The sequence below is a fragment of the Salmo trutta genome, chromosome 3 (genome assembly GCF_901001165.1).
Source record: "Salmo trutta chromosome 3, fSalTru1.1, whole genome shotgun sequence".
NCBI lineage: Eukaryota > Metazoa > Chordata > Actinopteri > Salmoniformes > Salmonidae > Salmo > Salmo trutta.
The window spans coordinates 51,476,042-51,498,552 of NC_042959.1; the positions used below are offsets into that span (position 1 = coordinate 51,476,042).

At 42.7% G+C, this 22,511-nt stretch overlaps 1 protein-coding gene across 1 annotated transcript in view; it reads left to right on the forward strand.

The window, feature by feature from the left end:
• LOC115177665 (gamma-aminobutyric acid type B receptor subunit 1) overlaps window positions 1-22,511 on the forward strand; it is a 49,596-nt gene that overhangs the window by 16,366 nt on the left and 10,719 nt on the right. The window contains exons 8-19 of the mRNA XM_029738612.1: window positions 7,932-8,066; window positions 9,478-9,648; window positions 10,549-10,650; window positions 10,925-10,990; window positions 11,376-11,567; window positions 12,219-12,464; window positions 12,828-12,891; window positions 13,719-13,796; window positions 17,640-17,790; window positions 18,287-18,419; window positions 18,818-18,934; window positions 20,282-20,389. Coding sequence (XP_029594472.1) covers window positions 7,932-8,066; window positions 9,478-9,648; window positions 10,549-10,650; window positions 10,925-10,990; window positions 11,376-11,567; window positions 12,219-12,464; window positions 12,828-12,891; window positions 13,719-13,796; window positions 17,640-17,790; window positions 18,287-18,419; window positions 18,818-18,934; window positions 20,282-20,389 — 1,563 coding nt within the window. The remainder of the gene's footprint in view (window positions 1-7,931; window positions 8,067-9,477; window positions 9,649-10,548; window positions 10,651-10,924; window positions 10,991-11,375; window positions 11,568-12,218; window positions 12,465-12,827; window positions 12,892-13,718; window positions 13,797-17,639; window positions 17,791-18,286; window positions 18,420-18,817; window positions 18,935-20,281; window positions 20,390-22,511) is intronic.

A 22,511-nucleotide genomic window follows, 5' to 3' on the forward strand; every position in this document is an offset into this window, starting at 1 on the left:
AAACAACTTTATCTTGGTTTTTCACAAGTCTGTAGACCAGTTGAAATGAAATTAGACCAGTTTGTGTCCATGTAATATTAAATACATGAACACTTCATTTATATTTCAGTTACAGCCTTTCTTCTTTACATATGTCTTTACATTGTTAAAACTTGCCAACGTGATATTGATTTCCAGCAGGCATACTCCTTTGAATGTATTGCGTTTATAGCAGGCGGGTGCAATAATGTGACAACTCAGCAGCATACTAATTTAATATTGTCAAGGGAGTTATGTACCAAAAGCCAAGTTATATTACCGCTTTTAGAATAGTTGCACAGTTGGCCATATAAAAAAAAAAAAAATCAAGGCAACAGTAAACACGTCATCCCCCACAAAAGATGCAGCGTCCCCCTTGGGCAAATTGAGATATCACTCGCAACTAACACATGTCAGTTACATTTTACATTTTAGTCATTTAGCAGACGCTCTTATCCAGAGCTTACAGTAGTGAATGCATACATTTCATACATTTTTTATTTTTTATTTTTTCGTACTGGCCCCCGTGGGAATCGAACCCACAACCCTGGCGTTGCAAACACCATGCTCTACCAACTGAGCTCCAGGGAAGGCTGTTAATTACCATAGCTCCGGCTTTAGGCCAATCAGTGTCATTTTGTAAATGTCCGGATCTCTATGGCAAGACAAATCATTGACCCAAATGTCGTCAAAATCGGCCTAGTGCTGTCTGAGATATCGCATGTGGCTAATGTACGAATGGACAGAGACCGATCCACAGTCTCCTCTTCGATTTCATGGTGGTGGACGATAAACTAAACTAATGCCAAGTCAAACACTGATATTGGCTTGCTGCAATTCAGCACCAATGACAGCGTCAGTGGACAACCACAAAGCATCAGCTGGCTGCTAAATGACGAAGTGGGAGGCAATAACTGGGGCAGAAACAGTGGGAAACATATAAGATGTGTAGTGAGTGAATAGTGCTGACATTTGAAAATGCCTATATGATGAATGATTGATGAGAGACAAGCAGCAGGGTGTTTTGTTCATTTAATAACACAAATATTTGGCTCTATCATTTCCTGGTTAGTCACTGGAGCTTAGTGGTCAGCTAGTGGTCAAATGGGTCAGTGATGGTCAGCTATTTGTGACATCTTATCCCGAGGAGACCTGCAGTGGCATTCTGTCCACTGAAGAAATGTCCCCTGTGCTTTGACATATAGACATTGGTCTTGACATATAGACATTTTTTTTTTTTTGAGACAGCTCACCTAATTTGCTTTAACACACAGCCATCCTTCCCACTGGGTTTCCATGTCAATCATACTACAGGACAGATGCCTCCACTACACCCGGGCATACGGCACACAGGCATGAAACAGTTAACTGTGCTGTGACTGGTTAGGGAGCAGTGCTCGCTTTGTTCTGATTGGTGTAAAAGGCTCTGCAATGGAATCCCATTGTAAAGAATAGGGGAGAGGAAAGTTGGCATGGCAACACAGTTACCATTGAAACAAACAGGCTTCGTATTTTTCTACTTTCAATTAGATAAGAATATGGATGAATAGATATGGTTGATGTATGCATGTTGAGATTCAGGGTTTGAAAATCACATACAAAACATGACGTTAGGCTGTGGACATATCAAATATATTGACTATACATATTATTTAACTTGAAACAGCTTTGTGAATCAATGGTACTGCCCATGGAATACAATATATTCTAAAATCTAGAATTCCCGGAATTTATGGGATTAATCTCACCCATTGGTTGATTTCTGGTTCTCTTTTTGTTTTGACAAACCAATAGATTTACACCTTTGTGACAGACCGATACGTGACTAGAACCAAGTCAATGAACATGTCAGACAGTGACACTTTCTTGAATGTAGCCTGCAGGTGCGTGCTAGTGTACAGTTATTGCTAATTACAGTTGGATTTGATGATCACTTTAACGATCAGTGGGTTGTGAACGCTTCACGCCTGGCTGTAATGTTAATGAGCAGTTTATGGCATTAAGAGTGAAATTATAGGAGATGGAATTGAATACGGCTAATATTTACTTTCAGTTATTATCCAATCAACAGCTTTTTTTTAGTCAGCTACCAAATATCACACAGGAAATCATAACTCGCGCTCTGTTTGAGCAGGAGATTTAGAAATAAGAATCACCATCATCCAATTGTTTGTCTTCTTAATTGCTTTCTAATATCTAGGGTCGGGGATATGAAATATGAAGAAGTGCTCGGCTTGGACGTATAACGACGTTCAATAATAGAACGTGTTCGTCTTACCGTAAAGGTCACAATAGTTCCAGTGATGCTTCGAAGTGTGATCCGTTTGCCTTGGGAAAAGGATGACTCATCAAATGTAACATGACATAATTAGATGCTGAATAATGAAATATCAAGAAGACTTTAACATAGATGAACTTCAACACTTACACCGTTTATTTGTAATGCAGCGTATCTTCCAGTGCGGCAGGTAGCCTAGTGGTTCGAGCGTTGGGCCAGTAACTGGAAAGGTTGCTGGATTGAAACCCCGAGCTGACGAGGTAAAAATCTGTCCTTCTGCTCCTGAACAAGGCAGTTAACCCGCGGTTCCCCTGTAGGCCGTCATTGTAAAATAAGAATTTGTTCATACAGTGGCAAAAATTGTTATCTGATCTTCATCTAGGTCACAATAATAGACAAACAATAACACACAAACAATTATATGTTTTCATGTCTTTATTGACACACGGTGTAAACATTGACAGTACAGGGTAGGAAAGTAATGTGAACCTTGGATTTAATAACTGCTTATTTGGCTGCAATAACCTCAACCAAACGTTTTCTGTAGTTGCGGATCAGACCTGTTCAACAGTCAGGAGGAATTTTGGACCATTCCTCTTTACAAAACTGTTTCAGTTCAGCGATATTCTTGGGATATCTGGTGTGAACTGCTCTCTTGAGGTCATGCCACAGCATCTCAATTGGATTGAGGTCAGGACACTGCCTGGGCCACTCCAGAAGGCATACTTTTTTCTGTTGAAGCAATTCTGTTGTTGATTTACTTCTGTGTTTTGGGTCGTTGTCCTATTGCATCAACCAACTTCTGTTGAGCTTCAATTGGCGGACAGATAGACTAACCTTTTGAAAAATGTCTCGATAAACTTGGAATTCATTTTTCCATCAATGATAGCATGCTGTCCAGGCCCTGAGGCAGCAAAGCTGCCCCAAACCATGATGCTCCCTCCACCATACTTTACAGTTGGGATGAGTTTTTGACGTTGGTGTGCTGTGCCTTTTTTTTCTCCACACATAGTGTTGTGTGTTCCTTCCAAACAACTCAACTGTAGTTGCATCTGTCCACAGAATATTTTGCCAGTAGCGCTGTGGAACATCCAGGTGCACTTTTGCAAACTTCAGACGTGCAGCAATGTTTTTTTCGGACAGCAGTGGCTTTTTCCATGTTCACCATTCTTGTTTAGTGTTTTACGTTTCGTAGACTCGTCAACAGAGATGTGAGCATGTTCCAGATATTTCTGTAAGTCTTTAGCTGACACTCTCAGATTCTTCTTAACCTCATTGAGCATTCTGTGCTGTGCTCTTGCAGGATGGCCACTCCTAGGGAGAGTAGCAACAGTGCTGAACTTTCTCAATTTATAGACCATTTGTCTTACCATGGACTGATGAACGTCAATGCTTTTAGAGATACTTTTGTAACCCTTTCCAGCTTTATGCAGTCAATAATTCTTAATCTTAGGTCTTCTGAGATCTCTTTTGTTCGAGGCATGGTTCACATCAGGTTATGCTTCTTGTGATTAGCAAACTCAAATTTTGTGAGTTTGTTATAGGGCAAGGCAGCTCTAACCAACATCTCCAATCTCGTCTCATTGATTGGACTCCAGGTTAGCTGACCCCTGACTCCAATTAGCTTTTGGAGAAGTCATTAACCTAGGGCTTCACATACTTTTTCCAACCTACTGTGAATGTTTAAATTATATATTCAATATCGACAAGAGAAATACAATAATTTGTGTGTTATTAGTTGAAGCACACTATGTTTGTCTATTGTTGTGACTTAGATGAAGATCAGATCAAATTTGATGACCAATTTATGCAGAAATCCATCAATTCCAAAGGGTTCACATACTTTTTCTTGCCACTGTAACTGACTTGCCTAGTTAAATAAAGGTTCAATAAACATCTATCTACCTGGGAAGACTGCTGCTTGTTTGTTTGTGTGGCAGTATAGGGAGAGAACATTAGACTATTTACAGCACATTGAGATCTATACACAGACACACCACTCACCCTCTCTAGACCGTTGCCATGGTTATATCAAAGCGGAGACTGATAACTTTGATCAATTATTAACTGTGGTGGAGGGAGACAGAGGTAGAGAAATGGCGTGATGAGGTGCTCTCTGTGTAGGGGTGCCGTCTTTCAGATGGGACTTTAAACTGGTGTCCTGACTCTCTGTGGTCACTAAAGATCCCATGGCACTTATCGTAAGAGTAGGGGTGTTAACCCTGGTGTCCTGGTTAAATTCCCAATCTGGCCCTCACACCATCATGGCCACCTAATCATCCCCAGCTTCCTATTGGCTCATTCATTCCCCCTCCTCTCTCCTGTAACTATCCCCCAGGTTGTTGCTGTAAATGAGAGTGTGTTCTCAGTCCACTTACCTGGTAAAATAAGGCTTAAATAAAATGTAAAAATCTCTCACTTCCCCTTTAATTGGCAGCTGGAACTCAACTTGATAGGACTCAATCAGGGACCAAAATTATTAATATGTCCACACGGTCCACATGTATCAAATTCATGTATGCACCATTTAACACCATGACTCAAGTGGTACTCAAGATTTAATTACAGGGGGAGATGTAGAAATTCACAGTGACTTGAAATAAGACATAAGATCCCTCTGATCCTCTTATATATTCACACTTCTTTTATATTATTCAATCTGAAATGCAATTAAAGAGAATAAAGTAGATCAGCATATGTGGCTTCTTCTCCTATTCTTTCTGTGGGATTGGTTTCTCATTAAAGTCTCATGGGCGGATAGATTGGATACTGGAGTAGTATCGTAGTAGTGCTAACTCTGACACTAATATTGGGTTGCATCGTTTCAGCACCACGGACAGTGCATGTGTGTGTGTGTGTGTGTGTGTGTGTGGAAAAGAGGAGGGTTATACATCCCACCCTCACAACAACAAAAAAACATGGTTTTCGGACACGTCAAGTTTCACTTGTACATTCTTTACATGTGTTTTTCCTTTATAATTTCTTTTTTATTCCCACTTCCAGCTACATCTGGTCTCCCATCCAGGGACTGACCCTGCTTAGCTTCAGAGGCAAACCTGCAGTAGGATGCTTTGTTGCTGTAATGAATTTGTCAGAACTTGCAACTGGAAAAAAGGCAGGGGAAGCAAAAACCAGAGTAACATAACCAAAGATAGGGAAAAAGGCAGGGGAAGCAAAAACCAGAGTAACATAACCAAAGATAGGGAAAAAGGCAGGGGAAGCAAAAACCAGAGTAACATAACCAAAGATAGGGAAAAAGGCAGGGGAAGCAAAAACCAGAGTAACATAACCAAAGATAGGGAAAAAGGCAGGGGAAGCAACAACCAGAGTAACATAACCAAAGATAGGGAAAAAGGCAGGGGAAGCAAAAACCAGAGTAACATAACCAAAGATAGGGAAAAAGGCAGGGAAGTGGGAGGCATTTTATTTAATTGCATTATCATACGTTTTTTCAACTGAAAACTATTTTTTTTGCATTAATTTACATTTCATTGGCTCTCGCATTTAAAAATGATTTTGTTTTGCTATCAATAGTTTTGGGTTTATGTTTTGCATTCAATATCATTCTTTTTGTTTGGAATACTAAGAATGTTGTTCTGGACTACAGAAGTTTTGCTTCATATTAATGGCACAAACGTAGCTCACTCACTAGAGCAGGGTTAGGCAACCCTGGTCCTGGAGGACTGCAGGCGCTTCATGTTTTTGATTTGACCAACCTGGAAGACCAGGTGTGTTGAATTTAAGCGATCGCTGAACTGATCAATTAGCTCAGTTGGTCCGATGTGGTGCCTAGTTAGAACAAAATCACGGTTGCCTACCCCTGCACTAGAGGATTGCACCGTGTAACAACGCTGTTACTCAATTAAAAGTGTTTCAAGTGGCAGTCCTTAATTGAAACATTAACAAAGTGTTCTCCTTGCCACAGTTTCGGTAAACAGCTGATGGATGGAGCTGAAGGAATGCAACCACTCTTATATCCATAGGCTACGCTATGGATGCAAGTACTGACCATCCATCAAAATTATAGTTTTAACTATGTTTTTAGGTTATACAGTGTTTGTTTACATTTACTTTGTTTACAAACATGTGAGTATTCTTACATGTGAAACGGCAAGTTAGATTGTCTCTTTAGATGTGGAATTGCAAGGTCACATGAAAAACAATCACACGGTAAAGTATTTTCAAATATGAAAATGCAAATTAGATTTTTACAGGCGTGATTGATTTTCACATGTGAAAATGCAATTCCACATGCAAAAGGGATTTTTTTTTCTTACATGTGAAACAGAAAATGTGATTTTCACGTAGGAATGTTTTTCATATGTGAAATGGCATATCCTATTCTCACATGTTCAAGTTTTCACATGTAAACCGCAAAATTTCACATGTCAAACTGCAATTCGCATGTGAGGTGAAAACATGTTATTCTCCTCACGTGAAAAGGTGGCGTTAACATCTACATTTAATGTACGTGAAAACATGGTTTCATGTGAAATTTAAGCTCAACATGTGAAAACTGCTATTTCACGTAACAAACTGCAAATTTGACATCCATTTTTGTTGTTGTAAAGGCAGGCATCTCCAGTAGTTCTCAGGGGCAGAGAAAAGGTCATGACCGTCTGACATGTTATCAGATGTGACAGGGTAGCAAAACGTCACTTTCTCTTCCATTGTGATCAGTTGGACTTGGTGGTATCGTGATATCTAGACCATATCCTACAATCTAGAGACAGTAGCATTAGACAACAACGTTTTAACAGTCAAACAACCATCATTGAAATCAACAGGCAATTTTTGCATCCGATACATTTGCTTCTTGAGTGCGCTATTTCCGTCTCGGAAAACAAACGGAGACAAACCAACGCCCAAATCAGGGCCCATAATGTCCGTTGTTAAGTCACGGTTTTCCACAACCGGATTGCTTGTGACACTCAACTGCAATGCATGGGAGTTGTGTCTCCTCTCTCTCCCCCTCCACGGCAGATCACCATTAAACGTGTCAGGCTGATTTAGATCGGGCCTTACTGAGGACTGGAATGGGGATGGCTTATTCAAAACCTTGTTGACAGGCCTGTGATGGATAATTTGTTCATGATTGGACCACCTCAAGCTTATTTTACATTCATTTGAGGCTTTGACTGTGTTCTGTTTGGGATATCTCCCTCCCTCTTTGCGCAGTCATATTTTCTTCCTGTCTCTTTTTGGACAGCGTGGTCGATTTAACTCTCTCTGTGGCCATCCTTTCCCCACTTTTATACTGACGCTCAATGAGGCTGAATATCGATCGCTGTTCTGTTTTTCTGTTTCTGATATTCTTCTTTCTTCCCCCCTCCCTTCTCTCTCTCTCTCTCTCTCCCTCTCTCTCTCTACCCCTGATCTCTACCCACCCCCTCGCTTTCTCTCCTACGTATCTCACCCCTCTTCTCTTCCTCTCCTTCCCCCTATTTCTCTCCGAATCTTCCTCCTCTTTTTCCTCTGTCTCTCTCTCTCACTTCATCTCCCCCTCTCTCCCTCACATCTGTCTCCCCTTTTATTTCCCTCCATCTCCCCCATATCCCCTCCTATCTCCTCCTCCTCCTATCTCCTCCTCCCTCCATTTCCCCCCTCTCCCTCTTCCTCTTTCTCTCTCTCTTAGTGTGACCCGGGGGAGTCCACCAAGTTGCTTTATGATCTGCTCTACACAGAGCCCATCAAGACAGTCCTGATGCCCGGCTGCAGCTCCGTATCCACACTGGTAGCAGAGGCTGCTCGCATGTGGAACCTCATAGTGGTGGGTAGCTACTGTGTGTGTGTGTGTCCCCCATGCTCTCTCTCTCTCTCTCTCTCTTGTAATCTCATAATCAACCTTAAACTTTAGTCAACCTTTTTAGCCAAGTAATTAATTGAGAACAAATTAAATCTCCCTATCTATCCTTCTCTCTCCTTCATTAAAAACTCTATCTCTTTTCGTTTTTCCAATCTCCTCTTTACTCCCTCCACTTGTCAGCAACTAGTGCCTTGGGCCTGTCTGCTTGATTTCCTCTGTTCTCTTCCTCTCAGCCTCCTTGTTCCTACTCTAGCTGTCGATCTCCCCCCGATCTCCCCTCCTCTCTCTCTCACACACACACACACACACACACACACACACACACACACACACACACACACACACACACACACACACACACACACACACACACACATAAAGGGATGAGGCTCTTTAGTGAGTGAGTGTACACCACCACCAATCTCCACACACTTATTTCTGTCTCTGTTCAGCCCTTAGGAGGAGAATCTCTCTGCATGTCAAACAAGCCTATCAGAGAGGGAAAAGAGCCAAGGACCAAACAGACCAGAATCAAGGGACTTCTGGGTGCTCCAATTGTAGGCTGCATTCGGATCTCCCAAAGCCTAGCGTAGCAACTCAGTCTACATTTAAAGCCAATCTCATTGACCCAATACAAGAAAAAAGTGAATACCGGCACATCCTGTGAAACGTTTTCAAACATATAGCAACGGAAAAACAAAAATATGACTTTCTTGTTGGACAAATCCAGTTAATCCCTTCCTGTTTTAGTCCATTTGGTGCATAATGAACACGACCCTGAACCAACTCATTTTGAGGCTAGTGTTTGTTTCAGGTCGTGAAAAAAGCACATTGGAGCACTTCTCTTCTGCTTCCTGCAAAGTGGTGTTTTATGAGCCTCTCTGTGCCCCGCCGCTTTGCTCCATTTCCTTCTATTTCATTCTCCCGTGTGTGTGTCACCCCTAATGCTGGAGCTGTATTCCACAGGCTGATACCATCGTCTCCCTGACTGCACCCAATTGTGAGCTGGCAAACTCTATTCTACTCTACATGTCACTAGCTGTATTGTCTGCTGTCCATGTACCTCTACATACACCAGGACATTTGTTTACGCTGGGACTCGATATTGTACATGACGTTTGACATTTGACATTTATCATCAGGTCTCTCTACCTTCTTCTTCTCTCATTCCCTGATGTCAGGGTGCCGATGCTCTGAACACCGAAACCAGTCATGATAGATATAGAACATGAGACCCCCTTTCACCTCTTAATTCAATTGAAATCAGTGCAATAAGTTGCATTGGTACCGGAATACATTAGTACTGTTTATTGCCTGGCTGTGTAGTGTTGTCAATGTTTATCTCCCTCCCTATCTCCCTCCCTATCTCCCTCAGTTGTCCTACGGCTCCAGCTCTCCAGCCTTGTCCAACAGGAACCGCTTCCCCACCTTCTTCCGCACCCACCCCTCGGCCACCCTCCACAACCCCACCAGGGTACGCCTCTTCCAGAAGTGGAAGTGGACCAAGATCGCTACCATCCAGCAGACCACAGAGGTCTTCACTTCGGTCAGCACACTCTCTCCGTCTGTCTCTTCTCTCCGTGTCTCTCTCTCGCTCCCTTTCCGTCGCTCTGTCTCCGTATCTCTCTCTGTCTCTGTCTGTCTCTCACTCTCTGTCTCGCACTCTGTGTCGGTCTCTCTCTCTCTCTAATCTTTCTTCCACAGCCTCCTCTTCAGTGACTCTCCCACATCTTAATGAGCAAATGAGTGTGTGGGAGTGGGTGTGTGCGTACGTGGGACTTATATGCGGTGTGATAGTCTTTTAAGTATTCAATCCCACAATTGATCGTGGATTTCTGAAGTAATTTGTTGGAATATTGGTGGTGAGAAATATTGATCAGGCAATACATCTCTCTGAGCAACCAGGTGGATAATGTGGTACTTGGGTTCTTTCCTCTAATGGAGGTTAATGATCTCCCTCTTCCTTGATCTTTACTCACCTCTATCTCTCCTCTTTCCTCTCTCTTTCCCTACGTCTTTTCCTCTTTATCTTCTCCCCTTCTTTCGGCCTCTCGTTTTCTCTCTTTTCCCACCTCTCTCTCTCAAATGATCTTTCTCTTTCTCTCCCTCTGTCCTTTATTATCTCTTTCCTTGTTGACTCTCTTCTTTCTCGGTCCATTTCAATTTCTTGTGCCTTTCCTTTCTCATTTTCTCACCCCTTCCGTCTTTCTTTCCATCTCTACCCCCCCTCCTCTCTTTCTATCTTCCCCATCCCTTCTTTCGTTCTTTCCATCTCTACCCCCCCTCCTCTCTTTCTATCTTCCCCATCCCTTCTTTCGTTCTTTCAATCTCTACCCCTCCCTCCTCTCTTTCTATCTTCCCCATCCCTTCTCTCTTTTGTCTTTCCTTCTCTGTTCTCTCTTCCTTCTCTATTTCTATCTACCCCCTCTCTCCTTCTCTCATATAGACTCTGGATGATCTGGAGCAGAGGGTGAAGGAGGCTGGGATTGAGATCAGTGTGAGACAGAGCTTCCTCACCGACCCGGCTGTCGCTGTCAAGAACCTCAAGGTGCTTTGATGAAATATTCAATGGGGGGGCTGCTGTTGCTCTCCCCTGCTCACAGCTGCGCCTGTTAGCGAAGTGAGGTGATTTAATACAGGAAATGAATGCAGGAGGCTAATTAGCACTGCCAACTGCCAGGCTGTGAAGTGCCGAGGTAGCCGAGGTTGTACCATAGAATTGGAATAGTCAAAGTGTAAAGGCTTGTATCATTATTATTGAACTATGCGAATGTATTTTCATTACGATGGCTTAAATCATTGCGCTTGCTGTCGTTGAATAGCGTCAGGATGCCAGAATAATTGTGGGGCTCTTCTATGAGACGGAAGCCAGGAAAGTGTTTTGCGAGGTGAGTGTTTTTCCTTGTTTGACCTCAAGTTATGTTAAGCATTCAGTCATCGGGCTATTTATAGTTATTGACCTCTATCGTATCTTGAACCTCTATCTGAACAAATTACCATTTTTATTTAATTAATTCTTATTTGTACTGTGGTGATGATGAAGCCTTGAGAAGCAACGAATATTTCTGTGTAATTAAGTATTATTTAACAGACAATTAAGTATTTCATCTTCTTCTTCTCTGTCTATTTTCCAAATGTTTCTCTCTCTCTCTCTCTCTCTCTCTCTCTCTCTCTCTCTCTCTCTCTCTGCCCTTCTCTTTTTTCCTATTTTCTCTCTCTTTCGCTTTCTCTCCCCTCTCTCTCTCCCTCCAACTCTTTCCCTCCATCCTCCAGGTATTTAAGGAGAAACTGTATGGGAAGAAATATGTCTGGTTTCTGATTGGTTGGTATGCTGATAACTGGTTCAAGATCAAAGACCCGTCCATCAACTGCACCATCGAGAACATGACAGAGGCGGTGGAGGGCCACGTTACCACGGAGATCGTCATGCTCAACCCCGAGACCGTCCGCGGAGCCTCCAACCTGGTGAGAACATCTGGGCCGGATCTAGCACTGATCCAGGATCAGGTCCCCCAAGTCCATGTAATGTTATTGATTATGATCAGCATTCCAACGTGGTGAGCAACATCTGCTCTCCATCTGGTCATGCTGTCCCTTCAATTTCACACGCTGCCAGCTTAGCTGCGGATTAGCTTCATATACCTTCCTCTACCTGCAGAGCGGTGGCTTGATGTGCTTCTGCAATAGTACACTCTAGGGGCCCTTTAGGCTTTTCCACACCACATGTTTCTTAGCCCAGGGCAGAGACACATATTTAGACATTTATATGAAATAAATGTCCCTGGCCCATTGCTATCCCTAATAAATATTCAACGTAGGTGACAATGGAACTCTGTGATTTGCTAGCCCCAAAAAGCTGGCGTAAAAGCTGTCTTAGCCCTGAGCTAAGTACAGTACCGTTTGAGTTCAAAGGTTAGTAATAAGAAACCATTACACAGTGCTTGAGGCTCCAGTATTGCCTAAATCTAAGTTGACCCTAATGCAACTAACATAGTGATTCTAATTATAGAAATGTCATACTAATGAGTTTAATGGACAATAGTTCAGTTTGAAAGCCACACGAATGGTGACCCTCATATATCAACTCCTCCCCTTCCCTATGTCTTGTCCAATCAGACCTCTCAGGAGTTCCTGGGGGCGTTGATGAACCGGCTGGGGGGTAAGAACCCGGAAGAGACGGGGGGCTTCCAGGAGGCCCCTCTGGCCTACGACGCTGTCTGGGCCCTGGCCCTGGCCCTTAACAAGACTGTGGCCCCTCTGAAGGCCAAAGGCCGCAGGCTGGAGGACTTCAACTACAACAACCATGACATCACAGCAGAGATCTACCGCGCCCTCAACACCAGCTCATTTGAAGGCGTGTCTGTGAGTACAGGAGGGAGGGTCATCCAGTAGAATATACTAGGGCCATGTTCATTAGGGCACAAAATGTTTGAAAACTTTTTGCAATGGAAAACGCAAATGAGTGTTTCTTATTATACAAGTCCAGGTAGTCCAACCCTGGTTGGAGGATTAACACACCTGATTGAACTACTAAACTTATCATCAAGCCCTTGGTTAGTTGAATATGGTGTGTTAGGAATGGGTTGGAGCAAAAGCCTGCATACTCTATTTGTCCCAGGACCGGATTGAAGAATACATGTGTAATGTATGTATTGGCTCATTCAATAAGTCTGAATGGATGACAGTAGATTTCTGACTCGATGTAGCACTTTTATTCTCCTTCAGGGTCACGTGGTGTTTGATGCCCAGGGTTCCAGGATGGCTATGACCCTTATTGAGCAACTGCAAGGTAAAGTCCTCTATCACCATTTCAAGCATATTTCATCCTTTCCTTGTTCTGGATATCCTACAGTATTTAAAAAAGAAATAAAAACAATCATTGACATTTTGTTGCGGAGCGACTGAATGTCAGTCAATCCAGTCCATTCATCCAGATCAAGGCTGTCTGCTGACGCTTTTCTTACTTTCCCTCCGTTCTCACCCGTGTTTATTTCAGAGCAAAGCATTTTTTGGACACGCAAATTGTGTCTATTTATAAATATGTTGAGTCAAGTCTTCGGTCTAATTGGAAGAGGCCTGGATCGAAGCTAAAGTGGCGGATAATTTTGTACCTCTGTTCTTTTTGGACCCCTAATGGATTTAAAAAAATATATAATCCTACTTCTTCCTGCATGCACTGGGTAGCATTTCGCGTGCTGCCGTGCTAGTGACGAGGTCGGGCAATTTGGTTAATACATTGAAAGCCTTGACTTGAATTGGTGAATTATTCTAATCAGTATTCATGGTTAAGGATGCCACATACTCGTTCTCTCCCTCTGTCTTTCTTTCCCTGTGGTAGCTCTGTATCGGTCCTTCTCTCTGTATCGTCTCCATCTCTTCGTTCCACTTTTTCCCTCTTCTCTCTCTCTCCCTCTATTTGTGGATCTGAAATGTTCTGCCATGCACTTCCATAGCCTTCTTTTCATAATGATGTTTTGATCTGTCACTCATTTTCAAAGTGTTTCTTTTGCTTGTTGTCGTTTCAACCCTTCATAACCCAAGGACATTATGTAGGCAGGAAAGAAAGAGGATTTGAGAAGATGTTAATTGAACTCTCTTCTCCCTCTCGCTGTGTAGGAGGCAGTTACAAGAAGATTGGATACTACGACAGCTCTCAGAAGAATCTCTCCTGGTTCGGCAACGATGTGTGGATAGGTGAGGCGGAGTTGAGGACGTTTGTCTTTGTCAGGCTTCCTGTGTATGTCTCTCTCTCTCTGTGTGTGGTTGTGTGTGTGTGTGTGTGTGTGTGTGTGTGTGTGTGTGTGTGTGTGTGTGTGAGAGACTGTCTCACTGTGAGTCATCTATGTAACCATCTATCTCGTTCCCCTCACATTAGACATACTGTTACACCTACTCTTTCTCTAAGTCCGCACTGCCTCCATCCATCACTTCCATGTCAGACAAATCACCACTTCTGGCTTTAAAAGCAATCATTTGGAGCCTCATCCTCCTTCACCCAGAATTAGTTTACACCCAGTGGCCAGTGGCCAGACCATGGCATTCAGGAAAGCCTGAACCCATCCACACTTCTTCACTTTGGGAAAGTTCAACATCAGCCACAGAGCATGACACAGTCTGCAGAGAAATGCTGTTACTGTCGATTTGCTTCAGTCACACCAAGACAAATGTTGTAGTTCAGTTGTTTACCGGCCCAGCCCTCCCTTGAGAGGTGACTGCACCGCTAATCAATCGTGCATGCTGGAAGCCCAGAGAGAGGGCACCGTTGTAGACTTTTAAGGAAATGATTTGTTGCCAAGGCTTAGCTTAGCCTCCGAGGGGAGCGGGGCCAATGGGTCCAATCAGAGACGACTGTATGGTGACCTGTATCTATCACAAGGCCGACTTACTGAAGGGCTGAGTTTGGTGGACTTACTGTAGGGCTGAGTTTGGTGGTCTTACTGTAGGCCTGAGTTTGGTGGACTTACTGTAGGGCTGAGTTTGGTGGACTTACTGTAGGGCTGAGTTTGGTGGACTTACTGTAGGGCTGAGTTTGGTGGTCTTACTGTAGGGCTGAGTTTGGTGGTCTTACTGTAGGGCTGAGTTTGGTGGTCTTACTGTAGGGCTGAGTTTGGTGGTCTTACTGTAAGGCTGAGTTTGGTGGTCTTACTGTAGGGCTGAGTTTAGTGGTCTTACTGTAGGGCTGAGTTTGGTGGTCTTACTGTAGGGCTGAGTTTGGTGGTCTTACTGTTCTGTAGTGTGACAGGAGTGAGTTTGGTGTGATGTAGGTTTACAGAGGTGAGGATGCTTTGTTCCAGAGGTGATGGAGTGGGAGTCGAGATTTCTGGAGAGTGATAGAGAGGTTAGTTTGCTATAGAGGTGACAGTGTTAAGTTTAGTTGACCCGCACACTCTTAGAAAAAGGGTTCTAAAGGGTTCTTCAGCTGTCCCCATTGGAGAACCTTTTTAGGTTCCATGTAAAACCCTTTTTGGTTTCAACCATTTTGGGTTCCATGTAGAACACTCTGTGGACAGCCGAATAACCCGTTTAGATTTTAGATAGCACCTTTTTTTCCCTAAGTGTGTACAGTAACAGAGGTGAGTCTAGTTAACTGGAGAGTCACAGCCCAATGGGCAAAACAGGTTGCCACGTCATTTTCCACAACAACAAAAAACATTATGACGTTGAATCAAAAAGTCATCAACATTTTTTCACCCAACTTTGAACCAAAATCCAGTGGTGAAATTATTTGTTGATTTCATGTTGAATTCACATTAGTTGACAACTCAATCAAATGTAAATCAAAACTAGACACTGAACTGACGTCTGTAACCAGTGGAAGAGGTGAGGTTAGTTTGTTATAGAGGTGACGGAGGGGAGTTTAGTTTGCTATAGAGGTGACAGAGTTTCGTTTTTTGCGATAGAGATGACGGATTTGAGTTTAGTTTGTTCTAGAGTTAACGGAGGTGAGTTTAGTTTGTTCTTGAGGTAACGGAGGTGAGTTTAGTTTGTTCTACAGGTAACGGAGGTGAGTTTAGTTTGTTCTACAGGTAACAGAGGTGAGTTTAGTTTGTTCTTGAGGTAACGGAGGTGAGTTTAGTTTGTTCTACAGGTAACGGAGGTGAGTTTAGTTTGTTCTACAGGTAACGGAGGTGAGTTTAGTTTGTTCTTGAGGTGACGGAGGGGAGTTTAGTTTGCTATAGAGGTGACAGAGTTTCGTTTTTTGCGATAGAGATGACGGATTTGAGTTTAGTTTGTTCTAGAGTTAACGGAGGTGAGTTTAGTTTGTTCTACAGGTAACAGAGGTGAGTTTAGTTTGTTCTTGAGGTAACGGAGGTGAGTTTAGTTTGTTCTACAGGTAACGGAGGTGAGTTTAGTTTGTTCTACAGGTAACGGAGGTGAGTTTAGTTTGTTCTACAGGTAACAGAGGTGAGTTTAGTTTGTTCTTGAGGTAACGGAGGTGAGTTTAGTTTGTTCTTGAGGTAACGGAGGTGAGTTTAGTTTGTTCTACAGGTAACGGAGGTGAGTTTAGTTTGTTCTTGAGGTAACGGAGGTGAGTTTAGTTTGTTCTACAGGTAACGGAGGTGAGTTTAGTTTGTTCTTGAGGTAACGGAGGTGAGTTTAGTTTGTTCTTGAGGTAACGGAGGTGAGTTTAGTTTGTTCTTGAGGTAACGGAGGTGAGTTGAGTTTGTTCTACAGGTAACGGAGATGAGTTTAGTTTGTTCTACAGGTAACGGAGGTGAGTTTAGTTTGTTCTTGAGGTAACAGAGGTGAGTTTAGTTTGTTCTACAGGTAACGGAGGTCAGTTTAGCTTGATGTACCGTGGCAGAGGCGATTTGGGTCTGCTGTGGAGGTGATTGTTCTCTTAACTTAACTCTCCTGTTCTCCATTCTGTTTACCCCTTGTTGAATTACTCCGTCACTTTCTTGCTCTCATCGCGGTCGCCCCTAACAACCACTTCAGCTCAGCTGTCTTCCTAATCACTGTGGCAACTGTTACAGATCTTGGTCTCCATGGCAACACCCTGTCCTGATTCCTTGATCAAGGACAGAGGAAGGTTTAAACAGTGCAAACACATCAGCTGACAGGACAGTGCTCGCTCTCTCTTCAATGCACACAAGAACACACACACCTTCAAACAGCCGTCACTGTTCTTAGACAGGATGTCTCAGATGTCACTTTAGGCAAGTCAGTGGTGTGATATCGCTGAAACCGTCAAACCAAATGTGGGCGCCCTGGTATTGTGACACCACTGGGACTCGACACTGTGTCACCCTCTTCCTGACATGGACACGTCACCACACACTGACACAAGTCTATGTCACTGTCATCCGCCTTTACGTAAGGACACAGTGACACCCACACCCCGAGAAGCTGTCAGGATCTGCAGGCAGAGCTGGATTTAGACAGACAGGAGGATACAGAGAGAAATCGGAGAAAGATAAAGTCAGTCAGCTGCACTTTCAACCATCCCCTACCTTGAAAGAACCAATTACTATTTTTTGGTTACTTTTTAGTGTTGCACATGTTTTGAGATATTTAGGGTGAACACGTCCTAATTTCCACATCTATCCTTGTTTATTCTCAATTTCTGTACCTTATTGGTCATTGAATTAAATCATTGAGAGCAACACAATAATGTATACCAGTTACTGTATAATTGATTGTGCCAATTTCATTTGATCCTTTAGGTTGGTGTCTGTAGAGGTTACTGAGTGTAGTGCCCTCCCTGATGTTCAAATTCTGATTTTGATCTTAATTCAAAACATAATTGTCCTTTTGCCCTGTTCTGTTCTGAGTGACTTCAAGTACAGTACAGTAGATTGTCTGTCTCTTTAAGGCATGGATAACCTCTGTCCTGCCTCTCTCTCTCTCTCTCTCTCTCTCTCTCTCTCTCTCTCTCCTCTCTCGCTCTCTCTCTCTCTCTCTCTCTCTCTTTCTCTCTTTCTTTCTTTCTCTCTCTCTCTTTCTCTCTTTCTTTCTTTCTTTCTTTCTCTCTCTCTCGATATATATCTCTTTATCTCTCTCTCTCTGTCTCTCTCGCTCTCTCTCTCTGTTCAGGTGCCGGGCCCCCGGCTGACTCGACAATAGTCATTGAGGAGTTTAGGTACCTCTCTCAGAAGCTGTTTGCTGCTGTGTCTGTCTTCGCTGGTCTGGGCATCCTGCTGGGCATCGTCTGTCTGACCTTCAACATCTACAACAGCAACGTCCGGTAAGATTAGAACTTTATTTCCCCAACAGAGGGAATTTATCTTGCACATTTAAGCAACACTGTCATTGTAGGCCGTCATTGTAAATAAGAATTTGTTCTTAACCGAGTTGCCTAGTTAAAGGTTCAATTAAAGAATATTGGCTACAGCTAGCAATTCATCATCAACAATTCATCATCAAAATTCATCATCATCATTGGCAATCACGCTGGGTCGAGTATGACTGTCCTCCAGGTGGGTCCTGCTTGTAGGTCTTCAGATGGCTGTGGGCAAGTGATATTCCCGTTTATGTCGACATTTGGCATTACTGTCTGTAATCCATGCAAAATGCCTTGTCACTTTGCATTCAGTGACAAAATATGGCACGTTTATGACATTAGTTTGATGCTGTTGTGACAAGTAGTTCCAATACAGTGTTGCACATGAAACAGTCCCTTTGTGGGTTTTGTCTATATTCGCTGGCCTTTCTTCATACCCTCTTTGTGTGTGTTGTGCCAGGTACATCCAGAACTCCCAGCCCTACCTGAACAACATGACAGCAGTGGGCTGTATGATGGCCCTGGCTGCTGTGTTTCCCCTGGGGATCGACGGACACCACATCCACAGGTCCCAGTTCACTGTGGTCTGTCAGGTAACACAGCTAAAGCCGTGGGAATGGGTTGTTCTTCTAGTGCTAGAGTAGATGGATGTGCTGTAATGGCTTGTCAGGAGAAATTATTTCACTCTCTGCCTCTCTCTATTTCTCATATTCCTTGTCTCTCTCCTTATTTCTCTCTCTCTCTCTCTCTCTCTCTCTCTCTCTCTCTCTCTCTCTCTCGCTCTCTCGCTCTCGCTCTCTCTCTCTCTCTCTCTCTCTCTCTCTCTCTCTCTCTCTCTCTCTCTCTCTCTCTCTCTCTCTCTCTCTCTCTCTCTCATTATCAATTCAGTTGTTGCTTTATTGGCATAATAAAAATTGCATTTGCATTGCCAAAGCATCAAAAAAGTAAAATATTGAATCAACAAAATCTCTCTCTCTCCCTCTCTGTCTAGTTCCGTCTGTGGCTGCTCGGCCTGGGCTTCAGTCTGGCCTATGGCAGCATGTTCACCAAGATTTGGTGGGTACACAATCTCTTCACAAAGAAGGAGGAGAAGAAGGAGAAGAGGAAGGTAAGCCTTTTAGGAGGGCCGGAGGAGGGAACAGGGAAGCTCCAGAGTCTACAGTACTGAATGTGTGGTGTTGGCAGATAAAAAATACATAAGCCACTGGGAGATGTGCTTTGCTCTGCATGTTAAAGTATCTCTGTATATCCTCTACTGTGGGATATACTGCAGTAGAGTACAGTAGAGTACAGTAGAGTACAGTAGAGTACAGAAAAATAGAGTACAGTAGAGTAGAGCAGAGTAGAATACAGTGGAGTACAGTAGAGTAGAGTAGAGTAGAATACAGTGGAGTAGAGTAGAGTAGAGTAGAATAGAGTACATTAAAGTACAGTAGAGTAGAGTAGAGCAGCGTACGACAGGTTTGAAACAGAGACAGGAGTCACACAGACAAACAGACACACGTACACACACACAAATGCATGCGCACGCACACACAGACACACACACACTTACTCACACTCATACAGAGAGATACCTCCACACACACTCATAGCCGTGATGCTCACACTATCAGCTTGATTACGTATGCATGTGTGTGTCCTCTCTAAGATAGTGTGTCCTGAAGCTAGGGAGACACTGCGAGTGCGCGATGTGTTGTGGGAATTCTTCTAAGACCTAATCAGAAGAATGAGAGATTAAGCCATTTATGGAGCATTTATGAATATGTATGAGTATTAACGTTCTATGTGGAAATCCAACCTTCGGGGGCTTTATTAGTTAAGCCAATGCAAGACGAATCATGTTGACTTTCAGCTCTCTTTAATGGCCATGCAAGGGCAATTTGCCAAAGAGCTCTGTGAAAGTACTTTAAAAAGTTCCCAAGTCAGAATATGGCAAGACTATTGAAGGCAGTCAAATCATTTCATGCACTTGGAGAGAAGAGGTGACAAGGTCTATGTAATACGGTTTGGTTATGCGTAGGGTGAACGGTTGCAGGGCTAGAAGCAAGCCAGAATGAAGTGATGGAAAATGAAGAAGCATGTTGTTTATTTTGCTTTTATCCTTTTTGGGCCAAATTTCTTCTTGATATGTTACTCATTCAAAAACCACTGTTGTGCATATAGCATCCACTGCCTAGTAACTCCTCAATTTACACTTAGAATATTTTAACATTATTGTCTAAATGCCAATGAATTTATGTGTGCTTTATTTAACCAGGGAAGCCCATTGACATGAATCTCTTTTTAAAGGGAGCTCTGATAACTTAAGTATTCTGTGCTGATACACGTATACAATACTGTACTCTGTTGGTAGTTTATCTACTGTATGCTTGAGCCCATTTATCCTTGTTTGTGGACTCACTGCATTACCCTTGGTCCTTGGATTGTGATTGGTTCTCCTGTATCCCTGCAGCACCTGGAGCCATGGAAACTCTATGCAACAGTTGGAGTGTTACTAGCCATAGACGTCCTGTCACTCATGATTTGGCAGATTGTGGATCCTTTACACATCACAGTGGAGGTACAGTGACACTGTCATATCGGTCACACCCCTGGACTTTTTCCTAATGTTGTTGTGTTACAGGCTGAATTCAAAATTGATTAAATTGTTTGTTTTTTCACTCATCTACACACAATACCCCATAATGACAAAATGAGAACATGGTTTTAGATTTTTTTGCAAATTTATTGAGATTTAAATACAGAAATATCTTATTTACGTAAGTATTCACAACCCTGGGTCAATACTTTGTTGAAAGAAGCACCTTTGGCAGCGATTACAGCTGTGAGTCTTTCTGGGTCGCTAGAGCTTTCTACACCTAGATTATGCAACATTTGCCCATTGTTATTTTCAAAATTCTTCAACTGTAAAATTGGTTGTTTATCATTGCTAGAGATCCATTTTCAGGTCTTGCAATAGATTTTCAAGCAGATTTAACTTGGCCATTCAGGAACATCCACTGTCTTCTTGGTAAGCAACTCCAGTGTAGAGTTGGCCTTGTGTTTTAGGTTATTGTCCTGCTGAAAGGTGAATTCATCTCCCAGTGCCTGGTGGAAAAAAGACTGAACCAGATTTTCCTCTAAGATTTAGCCTGCGCTTAGCTCCGTTCCGTTTCTTTTTTATCCTGAAAAACTCCCCAGTCCTTAATGATTACAAGCATACCCATAACATGATGCAGCCACCACCATGCTTGAAAATATGAAGAGTGGTATTCAGTGATGTGTTGTGTTGGATTTGCTCCAAACATAACGCTTTGTAGTCAGGACAAAAAGTTCATTGCTTTTCCACATTTTTTGCAGTATTACTTTAGTGTCTTGTTGCAAACATGATGCAGGTTTTGGAATATTTTTTATTTTGTGCAGGCTTCCTTTTTTTCACTCCGTCAATTAGGTTAGTATTGGGGCGGCAGGTAGCATAGTGGTTAGAGCATTGGGCTAGTAACCGAAAGGTTGCTGGACCGAATCCCCCAGCTGACAAGATAAAAATCTGTTGTTCTGCCCCTGAACAAGGCAGTTAATCAAATCAAATTTTATTAATCACATGCGCCGAATACAACAGGTGTAGACCTTACAGTGAAACGCTTACTTACGAGCCCCTAACCAACAATGCAGTTAAAAAAAATGGATAAGAATAATCAATAAAAGTAACAAGTAATTAAAGAGCAGCTGTAAAATAACAATAGCGAGACTATATACAGGGGGGGAAATGGTACAGAGTGAATATGCGGGGGCACCGGTTAGTTGAGGTAATACAGTTGAAGTCGGAAGTTTACATACACCTTAGCAAAAATACATTTAAACTCAGTTTTTCACAATTCCTGATATTTAATCCTAGTAAAAACCCTGTCTTAGGTCAGTTAGGATCACCACTTTATTTTAAGAATGTGAAATGTTAGAATAATAGTAGAGAGAAGGATTTATTTCAGCTTTTATTTATTTCATAACATTCCCAGTGGGTCAGAAGTTTACATACACTCAATTAGTATTTGGTAGCATTGCCTTTAAATTGTTTAACTTGGATCAAATGTTTCAGGTAGCCTTCCACAAGCTTCCCACAATAAGTTCGATGAATTTTGGCCCATTCCTCCTAACAGAGCTGGTATAACTGAGTCAGGTTTGTAGGCCCCCTTGCTCGCACACGCTTTTTCAGTTCTGCCCACATATTTTCTATGGGATTGAGGTCAGGGCTTTGTGATGGCCACTCCAATACCTTGACTTTGTTGTCCTTTGGAAGTATGCTTGGGGTCATTGTTCATTTGGAAGACCCCCTCATGTCTTGAGATGTTGCTTCAATATATCCACATAATTTTCCTTCTTCATTGTGCCATCTATTTTGTGACGTGCACCAGTCCCTCCTGCAGCAAAGCACCCCCACAACATGATGCTTCCACCCCCGTGCTTCATGGTTGGGATGGTGTTCTTCGGCTTGCAAGCTTCCCCCTTTTTCCTCCAAACATAACAATGGTCATTATGGCCAAACAGTACTATTTATGTTTCATCAGACCATAGGACATTTCTCAAAAAAAGTACGATCTTTGTCCCCATGTGCAGTTGCAAACCGTAGTCTGGCTTTTTTTATGGCGGTTTTGGAGCAGTGGTTTCTTCCTTGCTGAGAGGCCTTTCAAGTTATGTTGATAAAGGAC